Below are 22,435 nucleotides of genomic sequence, written 5' to 3'. Positions count from 1 at the left end.
TAGTACAAAGGTCTTCCTCCCAGTCCTGACCCCTGGGCCCTGGTCCTGCTTCCCAGAGGCAACCACTGTGAGCAGCTTGGTGAGTTACTTCTAGAAAGAATATGTAGACATGCATACACTGACCCAAAACATGTTCCGTACAGACATACATAGACACATGCGTCATATATCTGTTATAGAAAAGGTCGTATAGTCAGCCATCCTGCAACCGCTTTTCTCATTTAATGAAAAACTACCTCATTCTTTATGGCATACCTCATCCTACTCTGTGGGTTTGGGAATTCCCAAGCTGGCTTATACTTTGGCGTAGGCTTTTCCTTTCTGGCCATGTGCCAACTGGCCTCACTTCTGTCCCTAGATTCTTATCTCCGGCAGTTGCTCTCATTCTTTGTACATCTCCAGGTTTTAGCAGTCTACCTTCTTTTTGTCCATTTTAGTTCTTAAATGAAGACATCGAAAAACTGACTTTTGAGCGTATAGTTCTAAGCATTTGAGAACAGGCATAGATGTAACTACCACCCAATCAGGATACGGAGCAGTTCTCTCCTCCCAGACTTCTCACACTATCCCGTTGGGTCTTTCTTTTTTACTGTGTTTACAACCACTGCCCTTTAAAACACAAATGATTCCTGTCTGATTCATTTCTTGAGCTTTCCACCTCCCAGAGAATGTCTTTGCATCTTTGCCACCCACTGCGCAATTTTACATTTTTGTTTGGGACATGACTGCAAACATTTCCAACGAGAGAAGACTGACTCGGGCAGGAGGGTCAGGAGGAATTGGACTTTCGTTCTGGTTTTCTTTACCTGGCACTGGGAAGAAGGAGAAGATGCGCAAAGGAATGACGCAGAGCTCTGCAAAGGCAAAGTCCACGCCAATGATGTCTATCAGAATCTTCTCGGAAACGTTGGGCGTCCAGAACATCACAAAACAGAGCTGGGGGCGGGGGAGACAGCAAGGATGTCAGGACAAGGCACAAATAAGTGAAACGAGAACGTCGGGCATTCCACGTCCCAAGGAGCTCAGGGAGAGGGCCGACGCGCCCAGCACTGGCGGGCACACCAGTCCTCCAGCCACTGCATACTTTACTGTCACCTGCCAACACAGGCCCCAGTCCGTCGGCCACATCTGCCCAAAGGGACCTGGGCAGCAAGGCAGACGTGGACACATCTGAGTGGGTAACTGGTCCAGTGAGGGCGACCAGTGTGCCATCATGGAAAGCTTAACGACCACTTAGCTGCTCAGTCCGCGCAGAGAGGACATGCTTACTAATGCAATTTCTACAGCTTAGCCAAATAATACAAAGTGACCGGAAAGCAGCTGGGTGTATGCAGAACCACACTGCATCAGCACACTTAGTGAGAAAGGAAATAGTAATGCTTAGGGTAATTATAGGCCTGGAAACTTTTTAAAGTCTGGTTAAGAGAACAGACAACAGCCTCGAAACTGGGAACTTTGGGAAACAGAGGGGCAAGTGGGAGACCAACAGGGGAGATTGGAGCTACAACCAGGCCCGTTCCATCACCTGTTTCTCTCCCTTTCTTAAGATGCAAGAGATTCTTCCCTAAAATAAAATGAATTACAGTTGTGTAAAAACAGAGCACTGAAATTTTAGACTATAACACCCTTTAGGCTTTGGGTAAATTAAGTTTCATGGAATCAGGCTGGTTCTATTTACTATGTCAGGTTGAAACAGTTTTAAAAGTACCTGGGGGGATCTGTTATAAATACGCTTCACTTTATAAATGCAATGGAGCTTTTATTCTGTCATGGGTTTTTCAGCACCTGGGAAGTATATCCCACTGGTTTTCAAACATGACGGAAGTACTATCGTTTGTCCCACTGCAAAGCCGCCAGCCTGAAAGGGTGTGATATCACACACCTACAGCCCAGGCATGGTGGCAATTTCACACCACAACTTCACAAGGACACTGAGCACAGCACTGAGACATAATTCATTTCTCTGACAAGCTTGTCCATAGCAGTAAAGCTGTAAATAATTAAGGTAAGTGACCACCGCCCCAAGTCTGCACCTGATTTGTGCCTTAGGACCTATGGAAGGGTAACCATCTTGTGTTTCCTCAACGGTTGGAGACACCTAGACCACATTCTGCTGAAAATGAAAGCGTCCAGGACAATCCCTGTAATGCTGTATTTGTTTTTTAGCCAGCAATGACCTGAAGGTGAGATAATGCCTTATGTTGCAATCTCTGTGCTTTGCAAAATCACTGTCAAGTGGCTTGTAAGTTGCAGCAAAGCAAAGGAAAAGGAGGGTGTATGTCAGAGAAGACCGTGCAAGCACGGGTCCGGGGCACAGCCAGGCAATTCCCCCCTCTGGCTTCTCCACATGGCTTTTTCCTGCCTTGGAGGAGACGATCAGGAACCCCTGGAGGGGGTCCGACACGAGGACACAACGATAGTGACCAGGGCCGAATCACTTGAGTATTTGTAACCGGGATGGGTGACCCCACTTCTGGTCCCTTGAGAATGACACATTAAGGTTTAACGGATCTCCAGTAGAGCTTCCCAGGAGTGTGGCTTGATATTTCATTTTCAAAATTTCACAGTATGATTTAACTTGGCACCACTAATAAACCACTCTGTTCACTATGTGATATCCATCTGTGCCAAACATGCCCTAAAAGCCCCTATCAAGGCCACAGGCCACTGAGGTGCTTCTTCCGAGTTTTCAACCAGGCTCACCAAGGGGGTAGGTTAGGCCTTCTAGAACAATGGAACTGAAAGCCGTCAGGCTGGGCTGGGGCTTGAGCCATCACAGGTAAGTGTTATCTTTCAAGGGAAGAAACTGCGTGTATCATGTAGAAGTTTCCTTTCTTTTTCTCCCTGAAGTCTCTGAATTCCACCCTTTGTTTCTGCCGTACTTCCAGTGTAGCAATGCTTCTAGCCTTCCAGTAAGTTCCTAAAAAATGCCTGTTTCCTGGATTGCCCAGTAGGCATGGTGTGGGTGAAAAGCTGCAATGCCTACCTGCAGGTCAACTTCCCCTAAGGAAAGGAGTGAGCCCTAGCACAGTAATCAGACCCAATTTAAACAGTCTGTTTCAGAAAACAAGAAGCTTTTAGAAGTTAAACTAACAAAGAATATTTCAGGAAAAGTGTCATTCTAATGAGTTCACCCAGAGTTGTCTCGACTCAGAACATGCCCTCCCAGCTGACCATGACATGTTGTGTTCCTCAAATATTTGCGGAGCCTAATGACGTTGACTTTGCCAAACCAGAACACAAACCTAATAAACTACTGACAATGGACATGATTTGTTCCTTAGAGCAGGGCTAGATTTTCTGTTGCAGAGCTTGCTGTCAATATTATCTCATTAGGAAGCGGCCAGCAAAATGGAACAACCCACTCAGTGCCCAGCTCTTGGTTTTTCTATTTATTCTCCAATAAAAGGAACCAGGGCTTCTTAGAGAAATGGCTCATTCTAGGGCTAGGGCTGGAAATATACAAGATGATCAGCCTGGAATAACATGTCAAATGACATGAGACACCAGCAGAAAGAGCTCCCAATGGCCAAAGGTGGAACAATTTGAGCAACAAATAATGTAGTATTGAATTATGACCCACAGTCTACAATAAATACCCACAAGTCCATATTGGCATGAGTAAACAAATAGGGACAAATCTCCTGCGCAGAATTTCAACTGAGTTATGTAGATACCCCAGCCCTCAGGGAGGTGGAACCTACCTCCCCACCCAGGCTGTCCACAGTAACTTCTTTCCAAGGAGAGTATAGCATGGAAACGGGTGCAAAAGAAACTTTAACAGTGGAGAGACCTGGCAAAAATGATCTCGGCCAGGTGACCAAGGTCAACATCAGCAGTGTAAGTCATATTCATAGCATGTACTCTTGATAAGATGTGATGAGGATGGCACTTACCCACATGGTCTTCCTCCCCCAAATCCATAAGCCTCATCTAACCATGAGAAACACCACAGATGAACCCAAATTAGGGCACATTCTACACAACACCGAACCAGCCAGTATTCGTTAAAACTGGCAAAGGGCACAGAAACAAGCAAAGTCTAAAAAACTCTCACAGATCAGAGGAGGCAAAGGAGACAAGACGGTCATATGGATGGGACAGAACAGAAGGACATGAGGAAAAAGCTAGTGAAATCTGGATAAACGATGGCGTTTAGTTTGTACTAATGTATCAGTGCTGGCTCCTCAGATATGATAAATGAGTGAGGGTGAAGGGTATGTGAGACTCTGTGCTGTGTTTACAACACTTCTGCAAATCTACAATAATTCTAAAACAAAAGATTATTGAAACAGGAGACCCAAAAGCCACTCCTCTTTTATTTGAAAGACTGATTCTTTTTCTCAGGACAGGCACTGACCATGAAATTTCTACTTTAGAACTTTGAAATACTTATTCATATTTTAAGATACACTTTATCTCCCATAGTGTGTAGTCCATGCCAGACAGAACTTCTACCTTCATGACCACTGGCATTCTATTTTCTTTCGTTGTATTAGCCTCTTTGGAAACTGACCCCCATTGGGCCGCAGCCCTTTTATTCACAGTCTTAACACAGTTTCCGTTAGTGTATATGTCACGGTCACATTTCTAAGGATGGTTTGGTTGGGCAGATCAATGCATAATGTTTAACATTTTCATTAGAGGCAATCCATTAAGCAGGCTTTATCTGTATGTAGTTGTTCTGTGTTGGGGGCAGTATTTAACCTTTCATTTCTAAATCCCTATAACAATGAGCTAAGTTATGACAGAGTTTTACCATCAATTCAGATCCCCACGTAGGGGTATAGTGTGCACAGAGGATGAAGGACACCCTTAGCCTTACAGAAGTAACACCCCTGGTCTGAGGTGTTCCACGGTGAGTCAACTAGCACCACAGAAGGCGCCTCTTTCCCAAGACCTGCATCCTCACACACAGAGTCGGTCCCTGACCTGCCCTGGCACAATCTGAGACTCTTTCCTGAGAATTTTGGGTTGGGATTTGAAGAAGCCAGTTGTCTCCATCAGCATTTGAACTCAGAACATACAAGCTTAGCACAGTAGCACAGCCATTTCTGCACATACTAAAAGGATTCCATGCCAAAAAGGGATATTGCTAAGAGCTCTGGTTTCGACCTAGTTTCCAGAAGCTGTTGACCATGCTTTGAAGAACTCACAAAGCAGTGTCCATTACCCTTTATAATCAGGATTAGTAGTAAGTCAGGGGTTCTTGTCCCCTGCAGTTAGAACAAGTCAAATACATGCAGCTGTTTTGAATTAAAATAGCTGGCCCTAGGCATCATTTTTATTTGGAGCTTTTACTTAGAAAGAAAGGTTCAACAGAAGTTTCATTGGGTTTAAGTCTCCACTGGGTAAACCAGTGGTTTACCCTCAACAGTACCGTGTACAAAGAGGTGGTTACAGCCCGGCTCTGCACTGTGTGTCTGGTGAATGAGTTGATTTACATTCCGGTGCCAGCTCCTTAGCGCATCTCAGACGACCAGACCACCAGCACGTCTGGGCCCTGTGATCTTCACAGAATGCTTCACCAGTGCTGGGCACAGTGAGTGTGATCAATCGATCTTAACTATCATTATCGCCAAAGGGTTCCTGGGACAGTAATACAATGCTATCAGTGGAGTCATCCGTAGGTGGTAAGATTAAGATTGATTTTATTTTCCTCTGTTACTTTTCCCTGTTTTCCACAAAGAACATGTATTCCTTTTTCTTTGTGAGAAAAGCATTTTAAAATAAAAGGGACCCCTGTAGCTGTCAATCTTAACATGTGCTTAAGACAGGGATGAGAGAAGTCTTGATTTAGAGGGAGGGGCAGCTATCAGAGGGTGGCTGGCAGCTGGGTTATCACAGCCAGCGTCTTGGGAAATTGCACCCCGGGTCACTCCAAGCAGAAAGCACACTGATTTGATTTACTTGGGGTGGAGGGGCCCAAACAAGGCAGGACACTATCAGATAACACACATTCCTATTTTGCTTGAGTTTTCAGAGAGAGAGAGCTGATGTAGACCCAAGGAATGCCATTTGGCCTTTTGATTCTTAGCATTTAATTGCATGGGCTGTATGCACTTTGCAGGGGTGAGGTGGGATGGGGTGGGGTGAAGTGGGGGAATTCATTACAGGTTTTGTGGGTGACGGTCATGACACCAGCTTTCATTCCCAGAGAGCTGGGAGCCACAGGGGGTTGTGAGTGGAGGAGTGATGTAATCAGATTGTCATTTTTGTCAGGCTGCCCAGCGCTGTGAGAGCAGACAGTGGGGAGCCAGGGCAGAAGCAGGGCACCCTGGCAGGGGGCTAATGTAACAATCCAGGGGAGATGACCTTGGACCAGAGGGAGGTAAGAAATGGTCCAATTTGGAGGTCTGATGCGATGTGACGTGAGCACTGCTCTCTGCCTTCAGGCTGGAGGCCTGGCTGCTCTCTGGGGACCCTTCTGGCCTGTCCTCTCCAAGGTTTCTCACTCTCATTTGCTGACCACTACCTGAAGGATGGGGTCGTTTCTAAGAGTCTTCCTACTGCTAACAGTGAGAGTTCATGAGAAGTCACCACATCCCCAGTGGAATGACACAGCATTCCATTAGGATGACTCTTAGAACCAGGGTGAGTCCCAATTTTGAAGAAAAAAACAAAGCCATTTCGCTAGAGTGGAAATGCCTACTAAAGCCTCTATGACGTGTGAAAATGGCCCACTTTCTGGGGAGCAGCATTAAAGAGGGTGACAGGGAGGGAGCTTGTAGTAATCACCAGAGGGAACAGGGCCATTGTCCTACAGAGCTGTGGGGCGGTGGGGGGTGGGGTCGGTGAAAAGCCACTTGGGCAGCAGGAAAACCAAAGGACAGACTGTGAGAGGGTGAAGGAAGAGGGACCCTTCTGTATAGGAGAAAGTCAGAGGTAGGGAAAACCTTCTGAGGAAAAATCAGAGTATTACAATACCATACGGAGAGGAAAGGTGGGGGACTTTTTATGTCAGGTCAGGCTAGCAAAACTTTTATCAGGCAGAAACAGATGGAGTAAACTCCACCTATTACTGAGAGAAACAGCTTGGTTTTCGGTTAAGCTAGGGAGCTTGGATAAGCATGTTCTAGAATGTTTATGTAGTACTACCTAGTATTCTCCATGTGGCTTGGCGACAGTCATAACTATTGTTACACTACTATCTTTCCGGAATATAATACTTTCACAAGGGAGTTGATGCAACCACTAACTGTTATAGCACATCTAATGGTAAAAAAAAATCAACATTTTCAGATGTAATTTAAAAACAGCTATTTTTAAAGAATATGGAAACTAAATCGCTCCTACCATCATGTAGATTTAGTGAAACTGCCAAATACACACACTGCCTTAGAGCACTCAGTGCTATTTCCTGATCTAAGACGACGCCCAATTCTTAGTAAAGCCAAGTATTAATTTAAAGCAACAATAGATTTCAAACAGCAGGGGGCGCCATGCACCAAGCCTGCAGAGGGCGCTCCGGTTGTCAAACCCCCGCCCATTCCATCTACCTATAGAATGTTTAATTCATTCCTATTCTCACCAGATTTGAAGAATATGTAGAACGTTCCAACCCCAGCTGAGTTCTTTAGGTTGCTCGGATCCGCGCCGCTCTTCACAAGGAGGCTGAGTGTTAGCCTTTACTTTTCCTTGACTGTTAATAGTCAAACTGGAACTAACAGGGTGGGTGGGGAGGTGCTGTTTAATGGGTCTAAAGTTTCAGTTTTGCGTTGTGAAAGGAGCTCGGCAGATGGATGGTGGTGATGGTAGCACAACAATGTGAATTACTGAGCTGTACACTGAGAAATGGTTCAGGTGCTTAAGTTTTATGTCAGGTGTATTTTACCACAATTAAATTAAGAAAAAAAAAATTGAACCTGCTCACAACACCGCAGTATGCTCGTTCATTTGCTAATTGTTTTAAGAATGCACTGTGGATCTGTACTGTCATTGTAGTTTTGGGGACCAGTCTTAGTTGTTTCACATCTCCTCTGAGCTCTCCCAAACAAACCAGTCAGCCCCTCAAATCTACAATGAATAGAGATTTGAAAAGCGAATGCTGGACTATTGAAGCTTTAAAGGGAAATATGGGCAGAGGTTCAGTGGGAAGGAACTAACCCTTACCAGTTATTATACACCAAGAGCGTCCCATAGGTTACTTCATTTAATCTGCATGACAAGCCCAGAATCGGGACACCCAGACCTAGAGGTACTGTGTGACTTGCCCAGGTCACCCTTCTGGTAAAGGGTGGGGCGAGGATTTCAACTCAGGCCTTGGGGACTCGGAAGCCTTGCTCCTTCCGTATTTCTGGGATGTGTAAAGGTGACCAAAGGGCCAGCTGGTACACAGTACGCTCCCAGGGGATGCCCGATGAGAAAGTTTTGAATTCTGTTTATTTACCTTTGGCTCTTTTTGTCCCTTTCCTCGAGCCCAAGAGAGTCATTTTCTTCTCCTGGATAATGTGAACAATGAGAAGGCAGTCTCGGGGTGCGGGGGTGGGGCCGCTCAGCAGAAACAAAGCCTTAAACAGGCTGTCCTTGTTGGAGACACAAGGTCGGCATGGCACCACGGCTGGAATGAGGCCTGTGGTAACCACTGCCCTGGACGGCTGAGTGACAGCTGGAGGGGAGGTTAAGCAACAGGAAATCGAGGCTGGGTCATTCTCACAAACCCAACTTTTAACTCTGAAAACAGCCGACTGGACGAGGTCCTGTGGGATAGAGGCTTTTACATTGATCAGCTAGGATTCTGCAGCTTTCTAGCACACAACCGAAGCTCTCAGGACTGACATGCTTTTACTGAGGTACAGCTCCGGGTGATGGGACACCACTAAGAAAAAGAAATTCCTGACCTGCTCATGGGGTAGTGAAATACGCTATCCCATGAAGCAGCAACAGAGAATACGCTGACCAGAGCATTTGAGACCTTATCCGCTGCATGTGGAGAGGAGGCAGGTGGGACTGGAGGGGCTCAGCCTGAGCTGCAAGATGCAAAACTGGCCCTTAAATGAAGAAAAAAGGTCTCCTAACTGGGGAAACTGAGGCTGTGACAGGCCGTGTGGGGCCGGCCAGACTCCATGCCTGCGACTCTAGGCAGGGTGTGTTTGTTCCCTGAGACTCTGCCTCTTTCTGCCAGCAGCGCCGTAGACAGCCCAGTCAGACCTTGAGAGGAGCAGGTGGCCGGGCCTGGCGCTGGCAGGGATCAGGGGCACTATAAATACAGACCTTTTCAGTCACCTCGATGTCTTTCCAAGGTGGCGCCAGCTCTGGGGGGAGGGGACAAGGCAGAGTGGAGTTCCTGCTTATATCTTTGGGATTTGTGCTTTCTGAGGACGTATCTCAAGTGAACAGCATAAAATGTATTTTAAGACGAGCTGAACCTCGCGGGAAGGGATTATCTCAGAGTGTCACAGACAAATAACCTGATGCAGGGTGGATGTGTCTGACTGCTTCCTTCTCTCACATCCCGCTTTTTTGCTTTCTTTCTCAGCCGGGAGGGGCTCTCTGATCTGCAATTCTGAAGCTTTAGGACTAAAAGGTTTTAAATACCAAATATCTTCTCCGTAAACTCTGCAGTGGCTTCCACCTCTTTTCCTCCTGACCTCAAGGGCTCTGGCAGGCAAGATGTGACAGAGGCACCCAGCGATCCTAGGCCTGATGTCTACAGGTCACTCCGTCACCCTCTCCTCTTTCCAGCAGCCTTCAACCTAGTCCCTTCCAGACAAGGCTTATCTCAGGAAGCTGGGGACCAGCAGAACGCCCTCAATGGACACAGTCTGATGGGCCAGGAGGAGATGGCCACTCACGTGGGAAAGAGTGATCGTGTCCTCATCCAGGCCCTGCAGAGAGAGGGTGTCAAGAGGGAGACGGGCAGGTGGCTAGGACAGAGGTCTGAGGTGCTCTTGGAGTGAGGAAGAGCGACCTTCCACCTAAGAGCATGTGAAGGAATAATCCAGAAAGAAGAAAAACCAGCAGAGGATAGTGTCACGGAAGCCAAGGAAATGAGCAGAGGATGGAAAGAAAAGTGGGCCGCATCAAACCCGTAATTGGAGAACCCGACGGGGAGAGGGGCCTTGAGATAAGATTAGCTGGGGGCATTGAGGCAGTGAGGACCTCTGCAAGCTCTGTAAGGACATAACAAGTGATGGGGCAAGAATGCAGGTCAAAAGAATGATCGAGGAAGAAGGAGGTCCCCATGGCTCCCTGAGGGAGGAGGCAGGTGGCCTCGGGTGGGGACAGATGGTGGGGGTAGACAGCAGCAGGAAGGTGGGGGGAAGGTGTCTTCAGGTAATTCTCTCCAGAAGTTCGAATGCTGAGGAGATGAGAAACGTAGGCTGCCTGCTGTATAGAGACACGATTTTTATGTTTTCTTTAACTTTCTTTAAGGTTGGGAGTCTTGAGCAGTTAAATGTGGACAAGAAGGGGTGAGTTGGGAGAGGTTGACATCGGAGAGAGAGGGAGGAGCTGACACTGATTTCCGGGCAGAGAGGAGGGAGGAGACTGCCGGTGAGTACCCACCAGGTGCTATGCAAGCACGGAGCTGCGCGTGCGTCCACAGTGGTCAGACACATACATCCGAGAGGGGGCACTCGGCTGCTGGGCTCCTGGACGTTCTGCCCATGTATAACTGCGTCCCCTCAGGGGGACCCTCCCTGACTGTCCTGTCCAAGACAGCATCTACCTCACCCTCTTTCCTTTAACTAAAATGTCCCCAAAGCACCTGTGACTACCGGTATCAGGCTGCAGAACGGCCACCCTAAGAGATGTATTCACTCCCTAATTCCCAGGAGACTTAGGGAGTACTTAGGACTTTGTAGGGTACCAGATGTGAGTAAATTAAGGGCCTTGAGATAAGATTCGCTGGGCTTATCTGGGTGGGCCCAGCTCACCATCACCAGTGTCCTTACAAGACGGAGGCAAAGGGAGAGTTAATGCGGGCACACGGAGGAGTAGGCCGTGTGAAGACAGAGGCAGAGATTGCAGTCACGTGGCCAAGCAATTCTGGCAGCCACCAGGAGCTGGAAGAGGCAAGAAACCGATTCTTCTCTAAAGCCACCGGAGGGAGCACGGCTGCTGACACCTTAATTTCAGCCCCATGAACAGAACTGTGACTTCCGGCCTCCAGAAGTGTGTGAGAACACATTTCTGATGTTTTAAGCCATCAGGTTGGTGGTGATTTGTTATAGCGGCCGTGGGAAACTAATACACTACCTAACACCATGGTGTGTGCTTATTGCCTGTTTTCTCTATGAGACTGCAAAAAAGAGACTGTGTGTGTTTTACTGTGGTAGTCCCAGGGCCTGGAATGTGACAGGGGCTCCAGCATTTGTTGAATGACTGCAGGGTGAATGCATGTGTTCTTTCCCTGGGGAGCTGGGCCCCTAAACAGAGAATTCCTAAGCAGTGTCGATCCCATTGTAAACGTATGCTCCACTGCCCAGGCTCTGCCTAACGCGTACATCTGTGGCTTACAGATCTTTCCTTCCTGGAATTTCTAATGTTTGGCTGCTGTGTGCAGAGATATCGGATATCTAAGCCGGAGGACTAAATATATCCCATTCTCTCTGTGCTCACTGCAGCTTGTGGGCAACTGACATTTCAAATGCACAAAATGACCATCGGCTGGGTAAGCACTGTCGGCACCTGGGATTGGAGGCTACGAACAGGAAGGTGTGATGGGACATTCGAGAGCTTTCCCAAGCCTCAGGGAGAAAAAGGTCCACTCATTGATGTCTCGCGTATGCGTGAGGTCCAACTATGGAAGGGATGTATAAATCTATCAAGAGGTAGATTATGTTAAACACCAAAAAAAAAAAAAAAAAAAAAAAGCACAGAAATTTGGAAGGGTATTTTGTGTGTGTGTGTGTGTTTGTGTGTATAAATAGAAAATTCATAAAATTATTCTTTAGCATCAATTATACCAATAGCTGTTTATCTAGCGGTATAGCCATCTTTTCCTCACTCAGAATCTAATGTGTCTGTGAACTTCAGATGAGGACAGCTGGCATTCTTTGCTTACAGCATGCCTGGCACTATGTAAGCTATGAATCCTTTGAAAAGTCTTAAAAGGTGGGTATTCTTATCATGTCCGTGTGGCCGCTGGGGAAGCTGAGGCTTTTAGTTTTAAGTGACCTTCCCAGAGCCAGCCAGCTGGTGAGTGGTGGAGCCGGGATTTGAACCCAGGCCCTGGGGCTTGCAGGCCCACATCCATAAACACTGTGCTAAATCCTTTTCCTTTCATCCCTTTGATAATTAAAAACCATGACCAGGGCAGTCAAGTGCCATGAGAGCCCCAGGGCCATTCAGGGCACCTGAACCCACCTGCAATTCAGAGGTGCCAGCTGTGGTGCGTACACCGTGATGCTCTAGAAACTTATTTTTTTGGGGGCAAGTGTCAATTCATTCAAGTCACATGGGTCGAGGGAGGACTAAAGACAGGCCCCTGGAAACCACCTGGCACCTGATTAATGGTGAGTAGGTTTTCCAGGCACAATTGTTTGCCACACTTGCTTTTTCTCTGCATCACGCTGAGGCTTGCCCTGGGCTCAGAAGGTCTGAAAAGACCCCAGAGTAACCTTATGGCACAATAGAATGCTGCTGACGTCACCGTGCGTCTGACTCAGCACTGGAAATGCAGTAATAAACCCATTAAAATAAAATAAAAAACATTTTCAACAAAGGCCACGTATCAGCTAGCTAAAAGCAACTCTACCGTCCAGGTTCCTTTCTGTCTGTCAGCAGGTGCAGGAGACCCCTAAGAGCTGGGAGCCGTAAGCCGGGGAAATGCCTCCGTGGACCAGAGGGTTTCGTTGTTTTTTGTTCCAGGGCCCAGTGGTCTCTGGCTTCATTAAACATACAAAACGACCACTCGGCATGCCCATCAGGCGTTCAATGTCCTCTCGTGCTCATTTTATACACTGATGTACATACGGCTACTTAGTGCTTCTGGACACATTTTGAGATAACGCACAAAAAATATTTTGAGATGTTTGACGTGGGCTTTGCTGACTCTCCACATGCTGGACTGACACAAACCAACAGGACATGGAGAGTTTTCGGCCACCAGGACCGGGCTCATATGCAGAGCCCACGGCACCTGGGTGTGTGCGCGCAGGTGATGAAATTAGAAAGCCCACCCCAGCCTTATCATGACGGTCCCCACGTCTTCTCCTGATCATGGTCAGGAGGGTCTGGCTTAAGCATCGGATCAAGCTGACGTCTGGTCCTACCGGATAATGTGCCCACTGGAAAAGAAAAATGCTTCCCAGACTGGTTCTGTCTTTAAGCTGAGACTAATAATTTTTTTTTTTTTTTAAAGCCACAGAGAGTCGTCAGATAGAATTCCTGGACATCTATGAGTCAATCCCCACTGAGTGACTGTGCCATTTGAGGGGCACAGCAGTTTGTGACCGTCATCTACCTCTGATCAACTGCTTTCGCACCAGGAGAGACTCCAGGTGAAGCCTGGGACCCATACCCTTGGTGTGAGACCGGGGGCCAGCAAACGCTGCACGTGCAGGATCCCGGGAGAGTACAGTGTCTTCCCACGGTTCTCTAACTCGTTCGGGTGGGGCACACGTTCTAGAATGTGGGGCTGTGCTGATATGTTAAACGGAAGCTACGTAATTTTTACAATTTTGTGCCAAGTCACATATCTTTCATAAGGGTCAAGTGGGAAGCAGTAGAAGGGATCAAGATTTTGAGACAATTTGGGGGGCGGGGGGGATAAATAACAACTGGATAAAATTCTAGTGATTGGATTTGTTCCTGAAAACTGGGGATATGTTTTGGCTTTTCAGTGTTAGCAGTGACAGTGGATTCTGCCAGGGCCTGGTTGGGGTGCTCTGGATTATTTGGTGAATGGAAAGCAGCATAAAAAAAAGCAAAAAGCAAAGTGACTTAAATCTAGCACTGGTACTTCCACTGGATGCTATGATGCTAATAATACCGCCTTCTCCCCCCAAAACCATCCGCAAAGATACAATTAAGCACATTAACGCAGCACAGTGCTAGACCACATGAAAAGTATTTCTAAGGAAATCCTCTACTGAGGTTCTCACATGGAGAATCTGGAGATAAAACAAAAGGGACGTCTTACAGAGTCACCCAGTGGAGAATTTAAAACGACAGGAAGCCAGTTGCTTAGTTAGGTCTGGTTAATGAATCCACCCGGCGGGCCGGCCATGAGATCCCTTTCTTTCAGAAACACCAGTGTATGAGTTTGCGAGAGCTGTGGGAACAAGGCTCTACAACCTGGTGGTTGAGGACAACAGAAGGGAACGATCTCACAGCTCTGGAGGCCAGACCCCAGGTGCTGACGGGACGCCCTCAGAAGGCCTAGGGAAGGGTCCCTTCCTGGCCTCTCCCGGCCCTGGCAGCGTACGTCCAGTCTTCACACGCCTCCTCCCTGTGTGCGGTCCAAATGTCCCCTTATAAGAACACCAGTCATACTGGGGGAGGGGTCCACTTCCTCACCCACCAGGACCTCGTCTTAACCGTTTTTCCAAATATGGCCACATTCGCAGGCACTGGGGGCGAGGCCCGCTGCACAGGCGGTTTGGTGGACACCGTCCAACCACGACAATCAGAGGAGAAGGTTCAGGATGGACTGCAGTCACACTTTCTCTTTTTACCACCCACTGACGTTGAAACACAAGGCTCTGAAAGATTCAGAGTAAAACCCATTTTAATTTTTTTAAAAAAGAAGCCGATCCTTAAGTCGTAACAGCCACTGGCGTCAGATAACCTCGCACCTATTGTGGGAGGTACTGTAGTTTGATGGCATCCTGGCAGGTTCCTTATCTCTCTGCCTGAGTGACAGCCATACATACACGCACGCATACACACACACATGCACACACACACAAAACACACTCGCACGCGCACACACATACACACACGCACGCACACATACACACACGCATGCACATACACGCATGCACTGCACGCACACAAAACACACGCGCACGCACGCACACACATACACGCACACACACACACACACAGACAACACACCACCCACCACGCAGACTCATTTGTTGAAGCTGAGGGAGGCCAGCGGGCTGCAGTCAGGAGGCCCTGGCACAGTCCCATGACCTGGCCATAATCTGAATCTGAGAGCACAAAGCCACCTCTGGAGAAGTCTGGTGAGACTCCACCTTCACACCTGCCTGCCCGAAACTGGCCAGTGCACCAAAAATCAACCCGTTCACCAAATCAGCCCATTTGTACAACAAACTGTCAAATTTACAGACTTCTTAAACACTTGTCTCTTTTTTAACTCTTCTAAAGCCGACAGCAATTTGTACTGGAAGGATTGGCAGGGCCCTGGGGGAATGTGAGGGCTCTGGGGTGTCTGGGGCTGTCATACTCTCCCCATCTGTCTGTACCCACCTCTGTCATTCTGCTCCATCTTCCTCTGACTCTCCACCTCCCCCTTCTTTTTCTGTCCCATAGTCTCCCCTCTCCCTGACATCCCCGCTCTCCATTTCCCCGACTCTTGCTCTCCTCCTCCTGACTTTCTCTGGGTTCAGCATCCAGTGGGTGCTGGGTACGGCTGTGCAGGTTGCTCACAGCACCAACGTGCCCTGCTAGCTCTGCCTGCCAACATCCATCTGGATGCCCATTTCCATTATGTAAAAAGGGGGTTGGGGAGGCCTCAGCAGCAGCCATGCCCTGCTTTGCATCCATTCTTCTCCACCTCTTGCCACAGAGGGCCCCCCCTCTCTTGGAACAGCTCCCCAAAACTAGAGCAGCAGGGAGCTTAAGAAAACACCAGAAGTTCTTAAAATGTCACCACAAAGTCAAAATGGAAACTGGTCAATTAAAATCATCCAAAGCTGTTAAATAGTCCCCATTTAATATGATTTGCTATAAACTTTAGAAAGAATTGAAAAAAAAAACATGTTTGGGGTAAGTTGGCAAGTTTGGTAAATTTATCTCTACTGGTTTCCCAAACTGGCCCTGGGGGACACTTCTTTCTCACCAAAAGTACTGTTGAGAAGACACGTCCCACCCTGGTTCCTGGTTTCGTTTCACCCCCAAATCTGGAATCCAGGAGGGAGTCATGCTAAATCCCCGGCTTTCTCAGAGGCTGAGCTTCTGTAAGTTTAGTCACCAGCTCCTGTGCCCCGAAAGGAAGGAACGGTTTCTGAGTCCTTAACTGTAAGCTCATGCCCACCTGTCTGTGTTCTCGACAATTACCTACAAGAAAAACTTGGCCTTTTAGAAGCCGCACTAGTTCTCACCGTGTTTTCCAGTCAGTCACATAAGTGATGGAGGTCGTGGCTCTCCTGGGAGGTTCAGGGGAAAACTGGCCACTTGCTTCTGACCCCAGCACCCGCCACAGCTTGGCTCCTGTGGTCCTACCTGCTTTCGTTGGCTCTGACCACTGGCCGGCAGGGTGTTCTCCTCTGCGTGGTTGCCCCTCCACAATGTAGCATGCCACTGGGAGCTGTGCTTCCCAATCGACGTAAACCGTGCAGACTTCCAACTGTGTGTTCCTATACCCCACACAGCAGCTTCCCCGTCTGCAGTCACCGTGCTAGACCCTGGTTTGCATTATGTCCCCTCCTTTGTTGCTATTGGGGGATTAATTTTTATGTGACAATTCTACCATTTTGAAGCTGATCTTTGGATTGATGGCAAGTTTGGTAAATTTGGCAAGCTGATCCACAGGCTTTCCAAGATGGCCCTGTGTCAGGAACAGGGAGGTCCCTGGCCTCCTTTCCTCATCTTCACTCCCATCAGGTGGTCTAGGACATCAACCAGCACTTGGCCTGGCATTTGTCAAGGCAGCTGGAAGGACTGAGGGCAAGACGCTAACAGGAAAACATTACTTTTCTACTCTACACTCCTCCTAAATCCACCTCCCCTTCCAATTGGGCAGAAGACATTTGCTACTTTGCTTAAAGCCCAGTGGATCGAAACCACTCCTGGATAAGAAAGAGTATGGGGTAACGACCAACTTTTGGTGTAGGACAGGCATCCAACATTTAAAGTGAAAAATCTAGACTAGGGAATAAATATGTGTATTGTAGCGTGCTGCAACATCAGTCTCCTCTTAACTGTCCAAAGTGACACAGCTGGAATGTTCACAGGCAGAGGGTGAACCCACAATGTCAGCACCCGAAGAGTGAGCCCGTACTGATGGAAAGACAAACGTTTGTTCTGGACAGCACACGTTGTTCTTTGAGTGTCTGCAGGATCCGTGGGGCCAGCTCTTCTCAGAGCCCCAGGGAAAAGAAAGAGCTGGCTTGCCCAAAGAAGGAGAACCTGAAAGTGTGCTAGTGCTAGGAGCCATGCAGGAAGCTGTGGAACCTTTGGAAAGCCCACCCTTTGTCCGAACTATCATCTACTGGCATAAACACGAAGTGTGCTGCTCTGGGGTATTTCAGTGACCTCTGCTACATTAATTTCCTGATATTAAGAAGTTAGAACATTAAAAAAATGAAAATAGACTTGAGAGTAAAGAGCCTCTTAAACGTTTTAAACATAGGATTAAACTGAGTCTGCATAAGGAGATTGTCGCTCACCAGGCTGACTGCCAATGGTGCCTTTCTGATCTTTATCTCACAGTTATTATTTGATTCATGTGTTTATTAACCGTTTATGGTGCACCTTCTGTTTCAGGCAGGGTGTTAGGTCCTGGGGATAAAAGGACCTAACAGACCCTGCTTTGGGAAGTTCCCAGCCTATAAGCAGTAATAAATGTAAAGAATGAATATGGGTAAGTGCCATAAAAAGGTATGTGCACATTAAAGGCAAAGCTTAACACTTAATTTAGAAAAAAATAAAAAACCCTTTCATTTTTTTCTATGCATCTTTTAACCACAATTCTTTTAGCCAAGATGTTGGACCAATTAATTGAATCCTTATAAGGATAATATATGTGAGACAGACACTTCACAAGCTGCAAACTCAGGTACCATTGTTTCCAATGTTGACGAAACCACAGTTTCAGATATGGCGACAAGGGCTCCAGGCTGGAACCTCAGGCCAGACATGAGTTTCTGCTCCCTGGAAATGGGGAGCTTCAGAGCAAGGGCCCTGGAGAATGAGCCTGCAGGGCTGGTTTCTAGCTGGTTCTATCACTGGGGGCTTAGGCAAGTCTCTTGTCCTCTCTGAGTCATTTCCTTTCCTAAAATATTATGGGTCTTGACTAGTTCACCTACAAGTTCCTTTCCAACAAGGACTCTGAGTTTCTATTTCTGTGGTGGACACCTACCCTGAGATACTTCTCGTTACAGATGATAGGATTAGAATAATTAAATAAATCAAACCCCTCCATGGGAACCCCAAACATTTTTCTAGATCTCAGGTAGTGATCATTTCAACGTAAACTACGTAACTGTACTTGTTTTAGAAGTACAGATCACTTCCTGTGAGCTGAAGGAGAGAAGGAATACCCTTAAATCCAATCTGGTCAAATTCTCCATTGATTGGACTCATCTGTAGCAGTGGGACGATGTTTAAATGGAGGGAAAGGAGGCAGAGGAGGTCAGAATGGGGGTTGCAGAGCCCGTAACAGCCCAAAGCTTCTAGATTTCTGTGTGGACGAGGTCCAAGTCACAGAACCTGGCATCCAAGTCAACTCAGCTTTCGACTTCCAGTCATTTAACACATTCTCCAAAAGCTGAGGTCTGTTCCTGGAATAAAACTCTTCTCTCTGTTTCCTAAAATATTCTTTTAAACAGTTTCAAGGTTGTTCACTGTTTTGCTAATATTTTAGGGAGTTATGGAAAAACTTGCACACCATAGAGAGAAATAAAGCAAACAGGGGAGCAGGATTAGCCGGGGGAACCTGTCCTGACTCCAGCAGGCACGCTACCAGAAATTCCTACTAGGTCACTGTTTCCATCCCCCTCCCCACACAGTTCATGAGGGATGGACGGATGGGAGGGGCTGGGTTGGGGTGCCGGGTGGTTGAGGACACACGGGAATGACCGGGTGTCAGAGGTGTTATGTGATGAGCTATTTGTCTCGTGTTGCCCTTTTTACAATCCATTCAGGGTTTGGATCAATGGGTCAAACATTAAGCTGTGCGCTTTGAAAACTACCCATTAAAAGTTTAACACATACGCAGAGACTGATTTTAAAGAACTACTGTCAGGACTTACCAAGCTAAATGGTTCTGGTGATAACAGTAAGCAGGACAACAGTTGCTGTGGCCCTGTCATCAGCGTAACCCAACCCCTTTTACGGCCTTAGGTCCCGGCTATCAGTCACTTAGGAGGAGAAGCGCACACACCCAGGCATTTCTAAAACACACTTCTACTCTGCAATACAAACGGAGAATTTCTACAGGACTTCACAGAAAATGTGCAACCACAACAAAACAAGGAAAACTGAACTGAGTTCAAAAGACCTGGATTTCTTTTGATCCTCTTCTCAGCTCCGTCTTTACGACCCAAAGGGCACAGTCTACAATGCAAGTTTGCTTATAGATGTTACGGGGTTTTTTCTGCTACTGATGATAAGTGTTATAAACAACCTGAAATTATATACCACGTGCTTTAAATAATAGAGCGTGTAAGTGTTTCCTCCATGTTTTTTGAACATTATCATCTACATTTCAATTATTCATGGGAGTTGATACAGGAAGGACACGTGCTGTTTACTGAAGGTTGTACACAGGCACCAGCAGTGCAGTGTGACCCACACCTGTTCACACCTGCATCTGTGAAGACGGCACAGAGCCTGGGAGGCAGTAGGTGCCCATAAGTGCGTGAACAATGAATAAATAAGTAGGAGACATCAGCGTCACTGTAATTAGGAAAGGAACTTTCCCTGGAGAAATAGAAATATCACCAATTAAATTTGGAGAAGGGACAGGGATGGTAATACAGTTCACTCTGGAGGTTCAAAGAGGGGCTGGAAATTATTCAGCAAGACAAGAGCAGTATTACAATTAATCGCAAAATCAGCCTTTCTTCAGCATTTATGAAGTCCTGAGAAATGCCAGAAGTTGTCTCTTTGTTCCTAGATGCAATAACCTCCTCAAATAAAAAAATGTTCATATTTTGGGATCAAACTGTTCTGAAGAGGTTGTTCATTAACCTAGTACAACATCGCATTATGCAATACAAGCCATGTCCCTTTCATAGAAACATTCAACTTCTCCTTTTCCAAAAACAAAAACAGGGTGGGGTGGGTCTCTCTTACCGTTAGCGACAAGGCCATGCACACGAATGTGAACTTCTTGATGTGGGCTGCTGTGACCGTGCTGTTGGTGCTGACCAGTTTATTGCTGGGGTTATTCTAGGGGGGAAGAAGAGGACACTGGTGACGGCTCTGGGTTATCCTCGGCTGACGACACATGCAGCTTAAAGAGCATCTCATTTCTGTTTTATTTGATGTGTCTAAAGTATAGATGTCAAGTGACAGTTTGGAAGATAGCTGTCACTTTGCGTCTCTCTCAGACAGCTGTCAGGTCTCTGCACGTGAATGTTAATGAGAGGAAGGTCCAGACTGCACACCAGGCAGTGTCTCCTGAATTCGCACCCCCCCTTTGGTGCCCACCTAGCCTAGTCCAGGACCTCAGCCCATGTTTCCCCTCCTGGCCACCGTGGGCATCTCCCTGAATGGCACGGCCCTGCTCTGTGACCCTTGGGCCTTCTCCTCTCCACCAAATGGATTATGAGCTGGACTGGGCATTCAAGGCCTTGCTGGCCCTGATCCAGACTCACATCCCCGCCATGACTGCTCGGCCTGTATCCCAAAGGGAGACTTGCTCGTCCCCTAACACATGTCTCGCTTCTACGTTTCTGTGCCTTTGTTCCTCCTTCTCTCATTGGATCTTCTGATCGTCAAAAACATCCGTTTCTTCAAGGCCCATCATCTTACTGCCCATCTCATCCTTAAAGCCTCTTTGATCTCCAAATTGCCTCTGAGCCCCCTTCCTGCAAATGTTGACCACCTGGAGCTCTCCGAAGGCAGGTTTGGCATCCTGGCCTCTTTTCAGGGGCCTGTGTCAAAGCCCCTCTGAGGTGTGGGCTCGCAGAGATAAAGGACTGTGTATCTCACCCTTCACTTTAGCTCCTGCAACTTAGCACAATCTTTCTTGAGTGGAGAAGGTGCTCAAAGCCTTTGTTAAATTGAATTTAAGCAAATAATGCAGATGGCTCAGATGTCCTCTTCCACATCCGTGACTCTAAGGCTTGCTAAGGCCGTCCAAGTGCCCCTGCTAAGCCTGCCCATAACCCAGTCAAAATGAATGCCTGGCCCTTAACTATGAAATCCAGCAGTAAAAAATAATCCCTGCTTCGTTATGGATCCAATTAGTCCCAGAGCTGACTAATGAAGATATGTCTTCAGCACCTGATTCCCATGTCCAGCCTATATAAGCAGAGATACTACAGGTTCCACTCGGAAAAGAACTTTTGATGTTTCCTTTACTTTGCAGTCTAAGGCAATTGCTCCAATCCCTACCCCCTGTGGATGCCACCAGCACAAATTCTGGGTGAGCTTACATTGTCTTATTTCCAGTCTCTAAAGCATATCTGCTTTCCTGAATGACAGACTGCTGTCTTGGCAATGGGTGGGACACCTGTCCATCTCACTGGGATCTGTGAGAGTGGTGCCCTGGTGGGCTGAGTGAGGAGGTGGCCTCACTGGCAAGAATTAGGCCTCAAATCACACACATCGCTCGTGGTGACAATAACGTGCATACTCCGTCAGGTGCACTTTTATTTTTAAAATAGCAAATACTTCTGCAAGTATGGCTAGAATAAACCAGCACGTGTCAGGAGATCGGCATTTGTGTTTGGTGTTGTCTGCCCACTCTGCTTAGAAATACACCCCTTCGCAGATGATAACTGAACAGTAGAGAGAATTTGTACTAGTGGAAAACTCTACCAGTTCAATATTTAGCTAGAACCATCAGAAGCTAAGCGAGGAATGTGAACTCTCTCATTCTGGAACCCACAAAGAGGCTAAGGATTTCAGCTGTCAGTGCAGCAGATTCTGGAAATCCACACAGAGGTGTCTCAGATTTGGGTGAATAGACGCATTCACATAAATAGCTGGGAGTAGCTCAGTGGACCCCTTGAGAGAACGGGGGAGGTTTCAAAAGGGGTCTGAGCAACTCCAGTCCCTGGCTAGAGGTACACTCATTAATGGAATTTTCTCATTGCGTCTACCCTCTGTGATCATAAGTAAAACAATGTTTGTTCTTGGATGCTCCTAGCAAAACTGTATAGTGTTGGATCGTTAAGTTTCATGATTTCAAGGTCGTCAAAAACAATTTCAGATGAGACTTTCACGGCCAAATGGTCCTAACACTTTCGTACCTGCTCTTCTCATCAAGTTTTATTATATAGTCTTGTTCTCCAAGTTTTATTATACAGTCTTGTTCTCCAAGAGCTAGAAATTTAGCAAGAAGACTTAGGTCCATTTTGGTTTTCTAGGACTTGCTTCTTTACACGTGTTCCTTGAAATGAAAACAATG

General features: G+C 47.1%; 1 protein-coding gene across 1 annotated transcript in view; it reads right to left on the bottom strand.

Annotated features, from left to right (window-relative positions):
• Positions 1–22,435, bottom strand: part of ANKH (ANKH inorganic pyrophosphate transport regulator) — a 125,030-nt gene that overhangs the window by 5,360 nt on the left and 97,235 nt on the right. The window contains exons 8-9 of the mRNA XM_019753533.2: positions 20,152–20,247; positions 807–936 (exon numbers count right to left, since the gene is read on the bottom strand). Coding sequence (XP_019609092.1) covers positions 807–936; positions 20,152–20,247 — 226 coding nt within the window. The remainder of the gene's footprint in view (positions 1–806; positions 937–20,151; positions 20,248–22,435) is intronic.

This window comes from Rhinolophus sinicus, linkage group LG03 (genome assembly GCF_036562045.2).
Source record: "Rhinolophus sinicus isolate RSC01 linkage group LG03, ASM3656204v1, whole genome shotgun sequence".
Taxonomy (NCBI): domain Eukaryota; kingdom Metazoa; phylum Chordata; class Mammalia; order Chiroptera; family Rhinolophidae; genus Rhinolophus; species Rhinolophus sinicus.
This window is presented reverse-complemented; position numbering and strand designations above follow the sequence as displayed.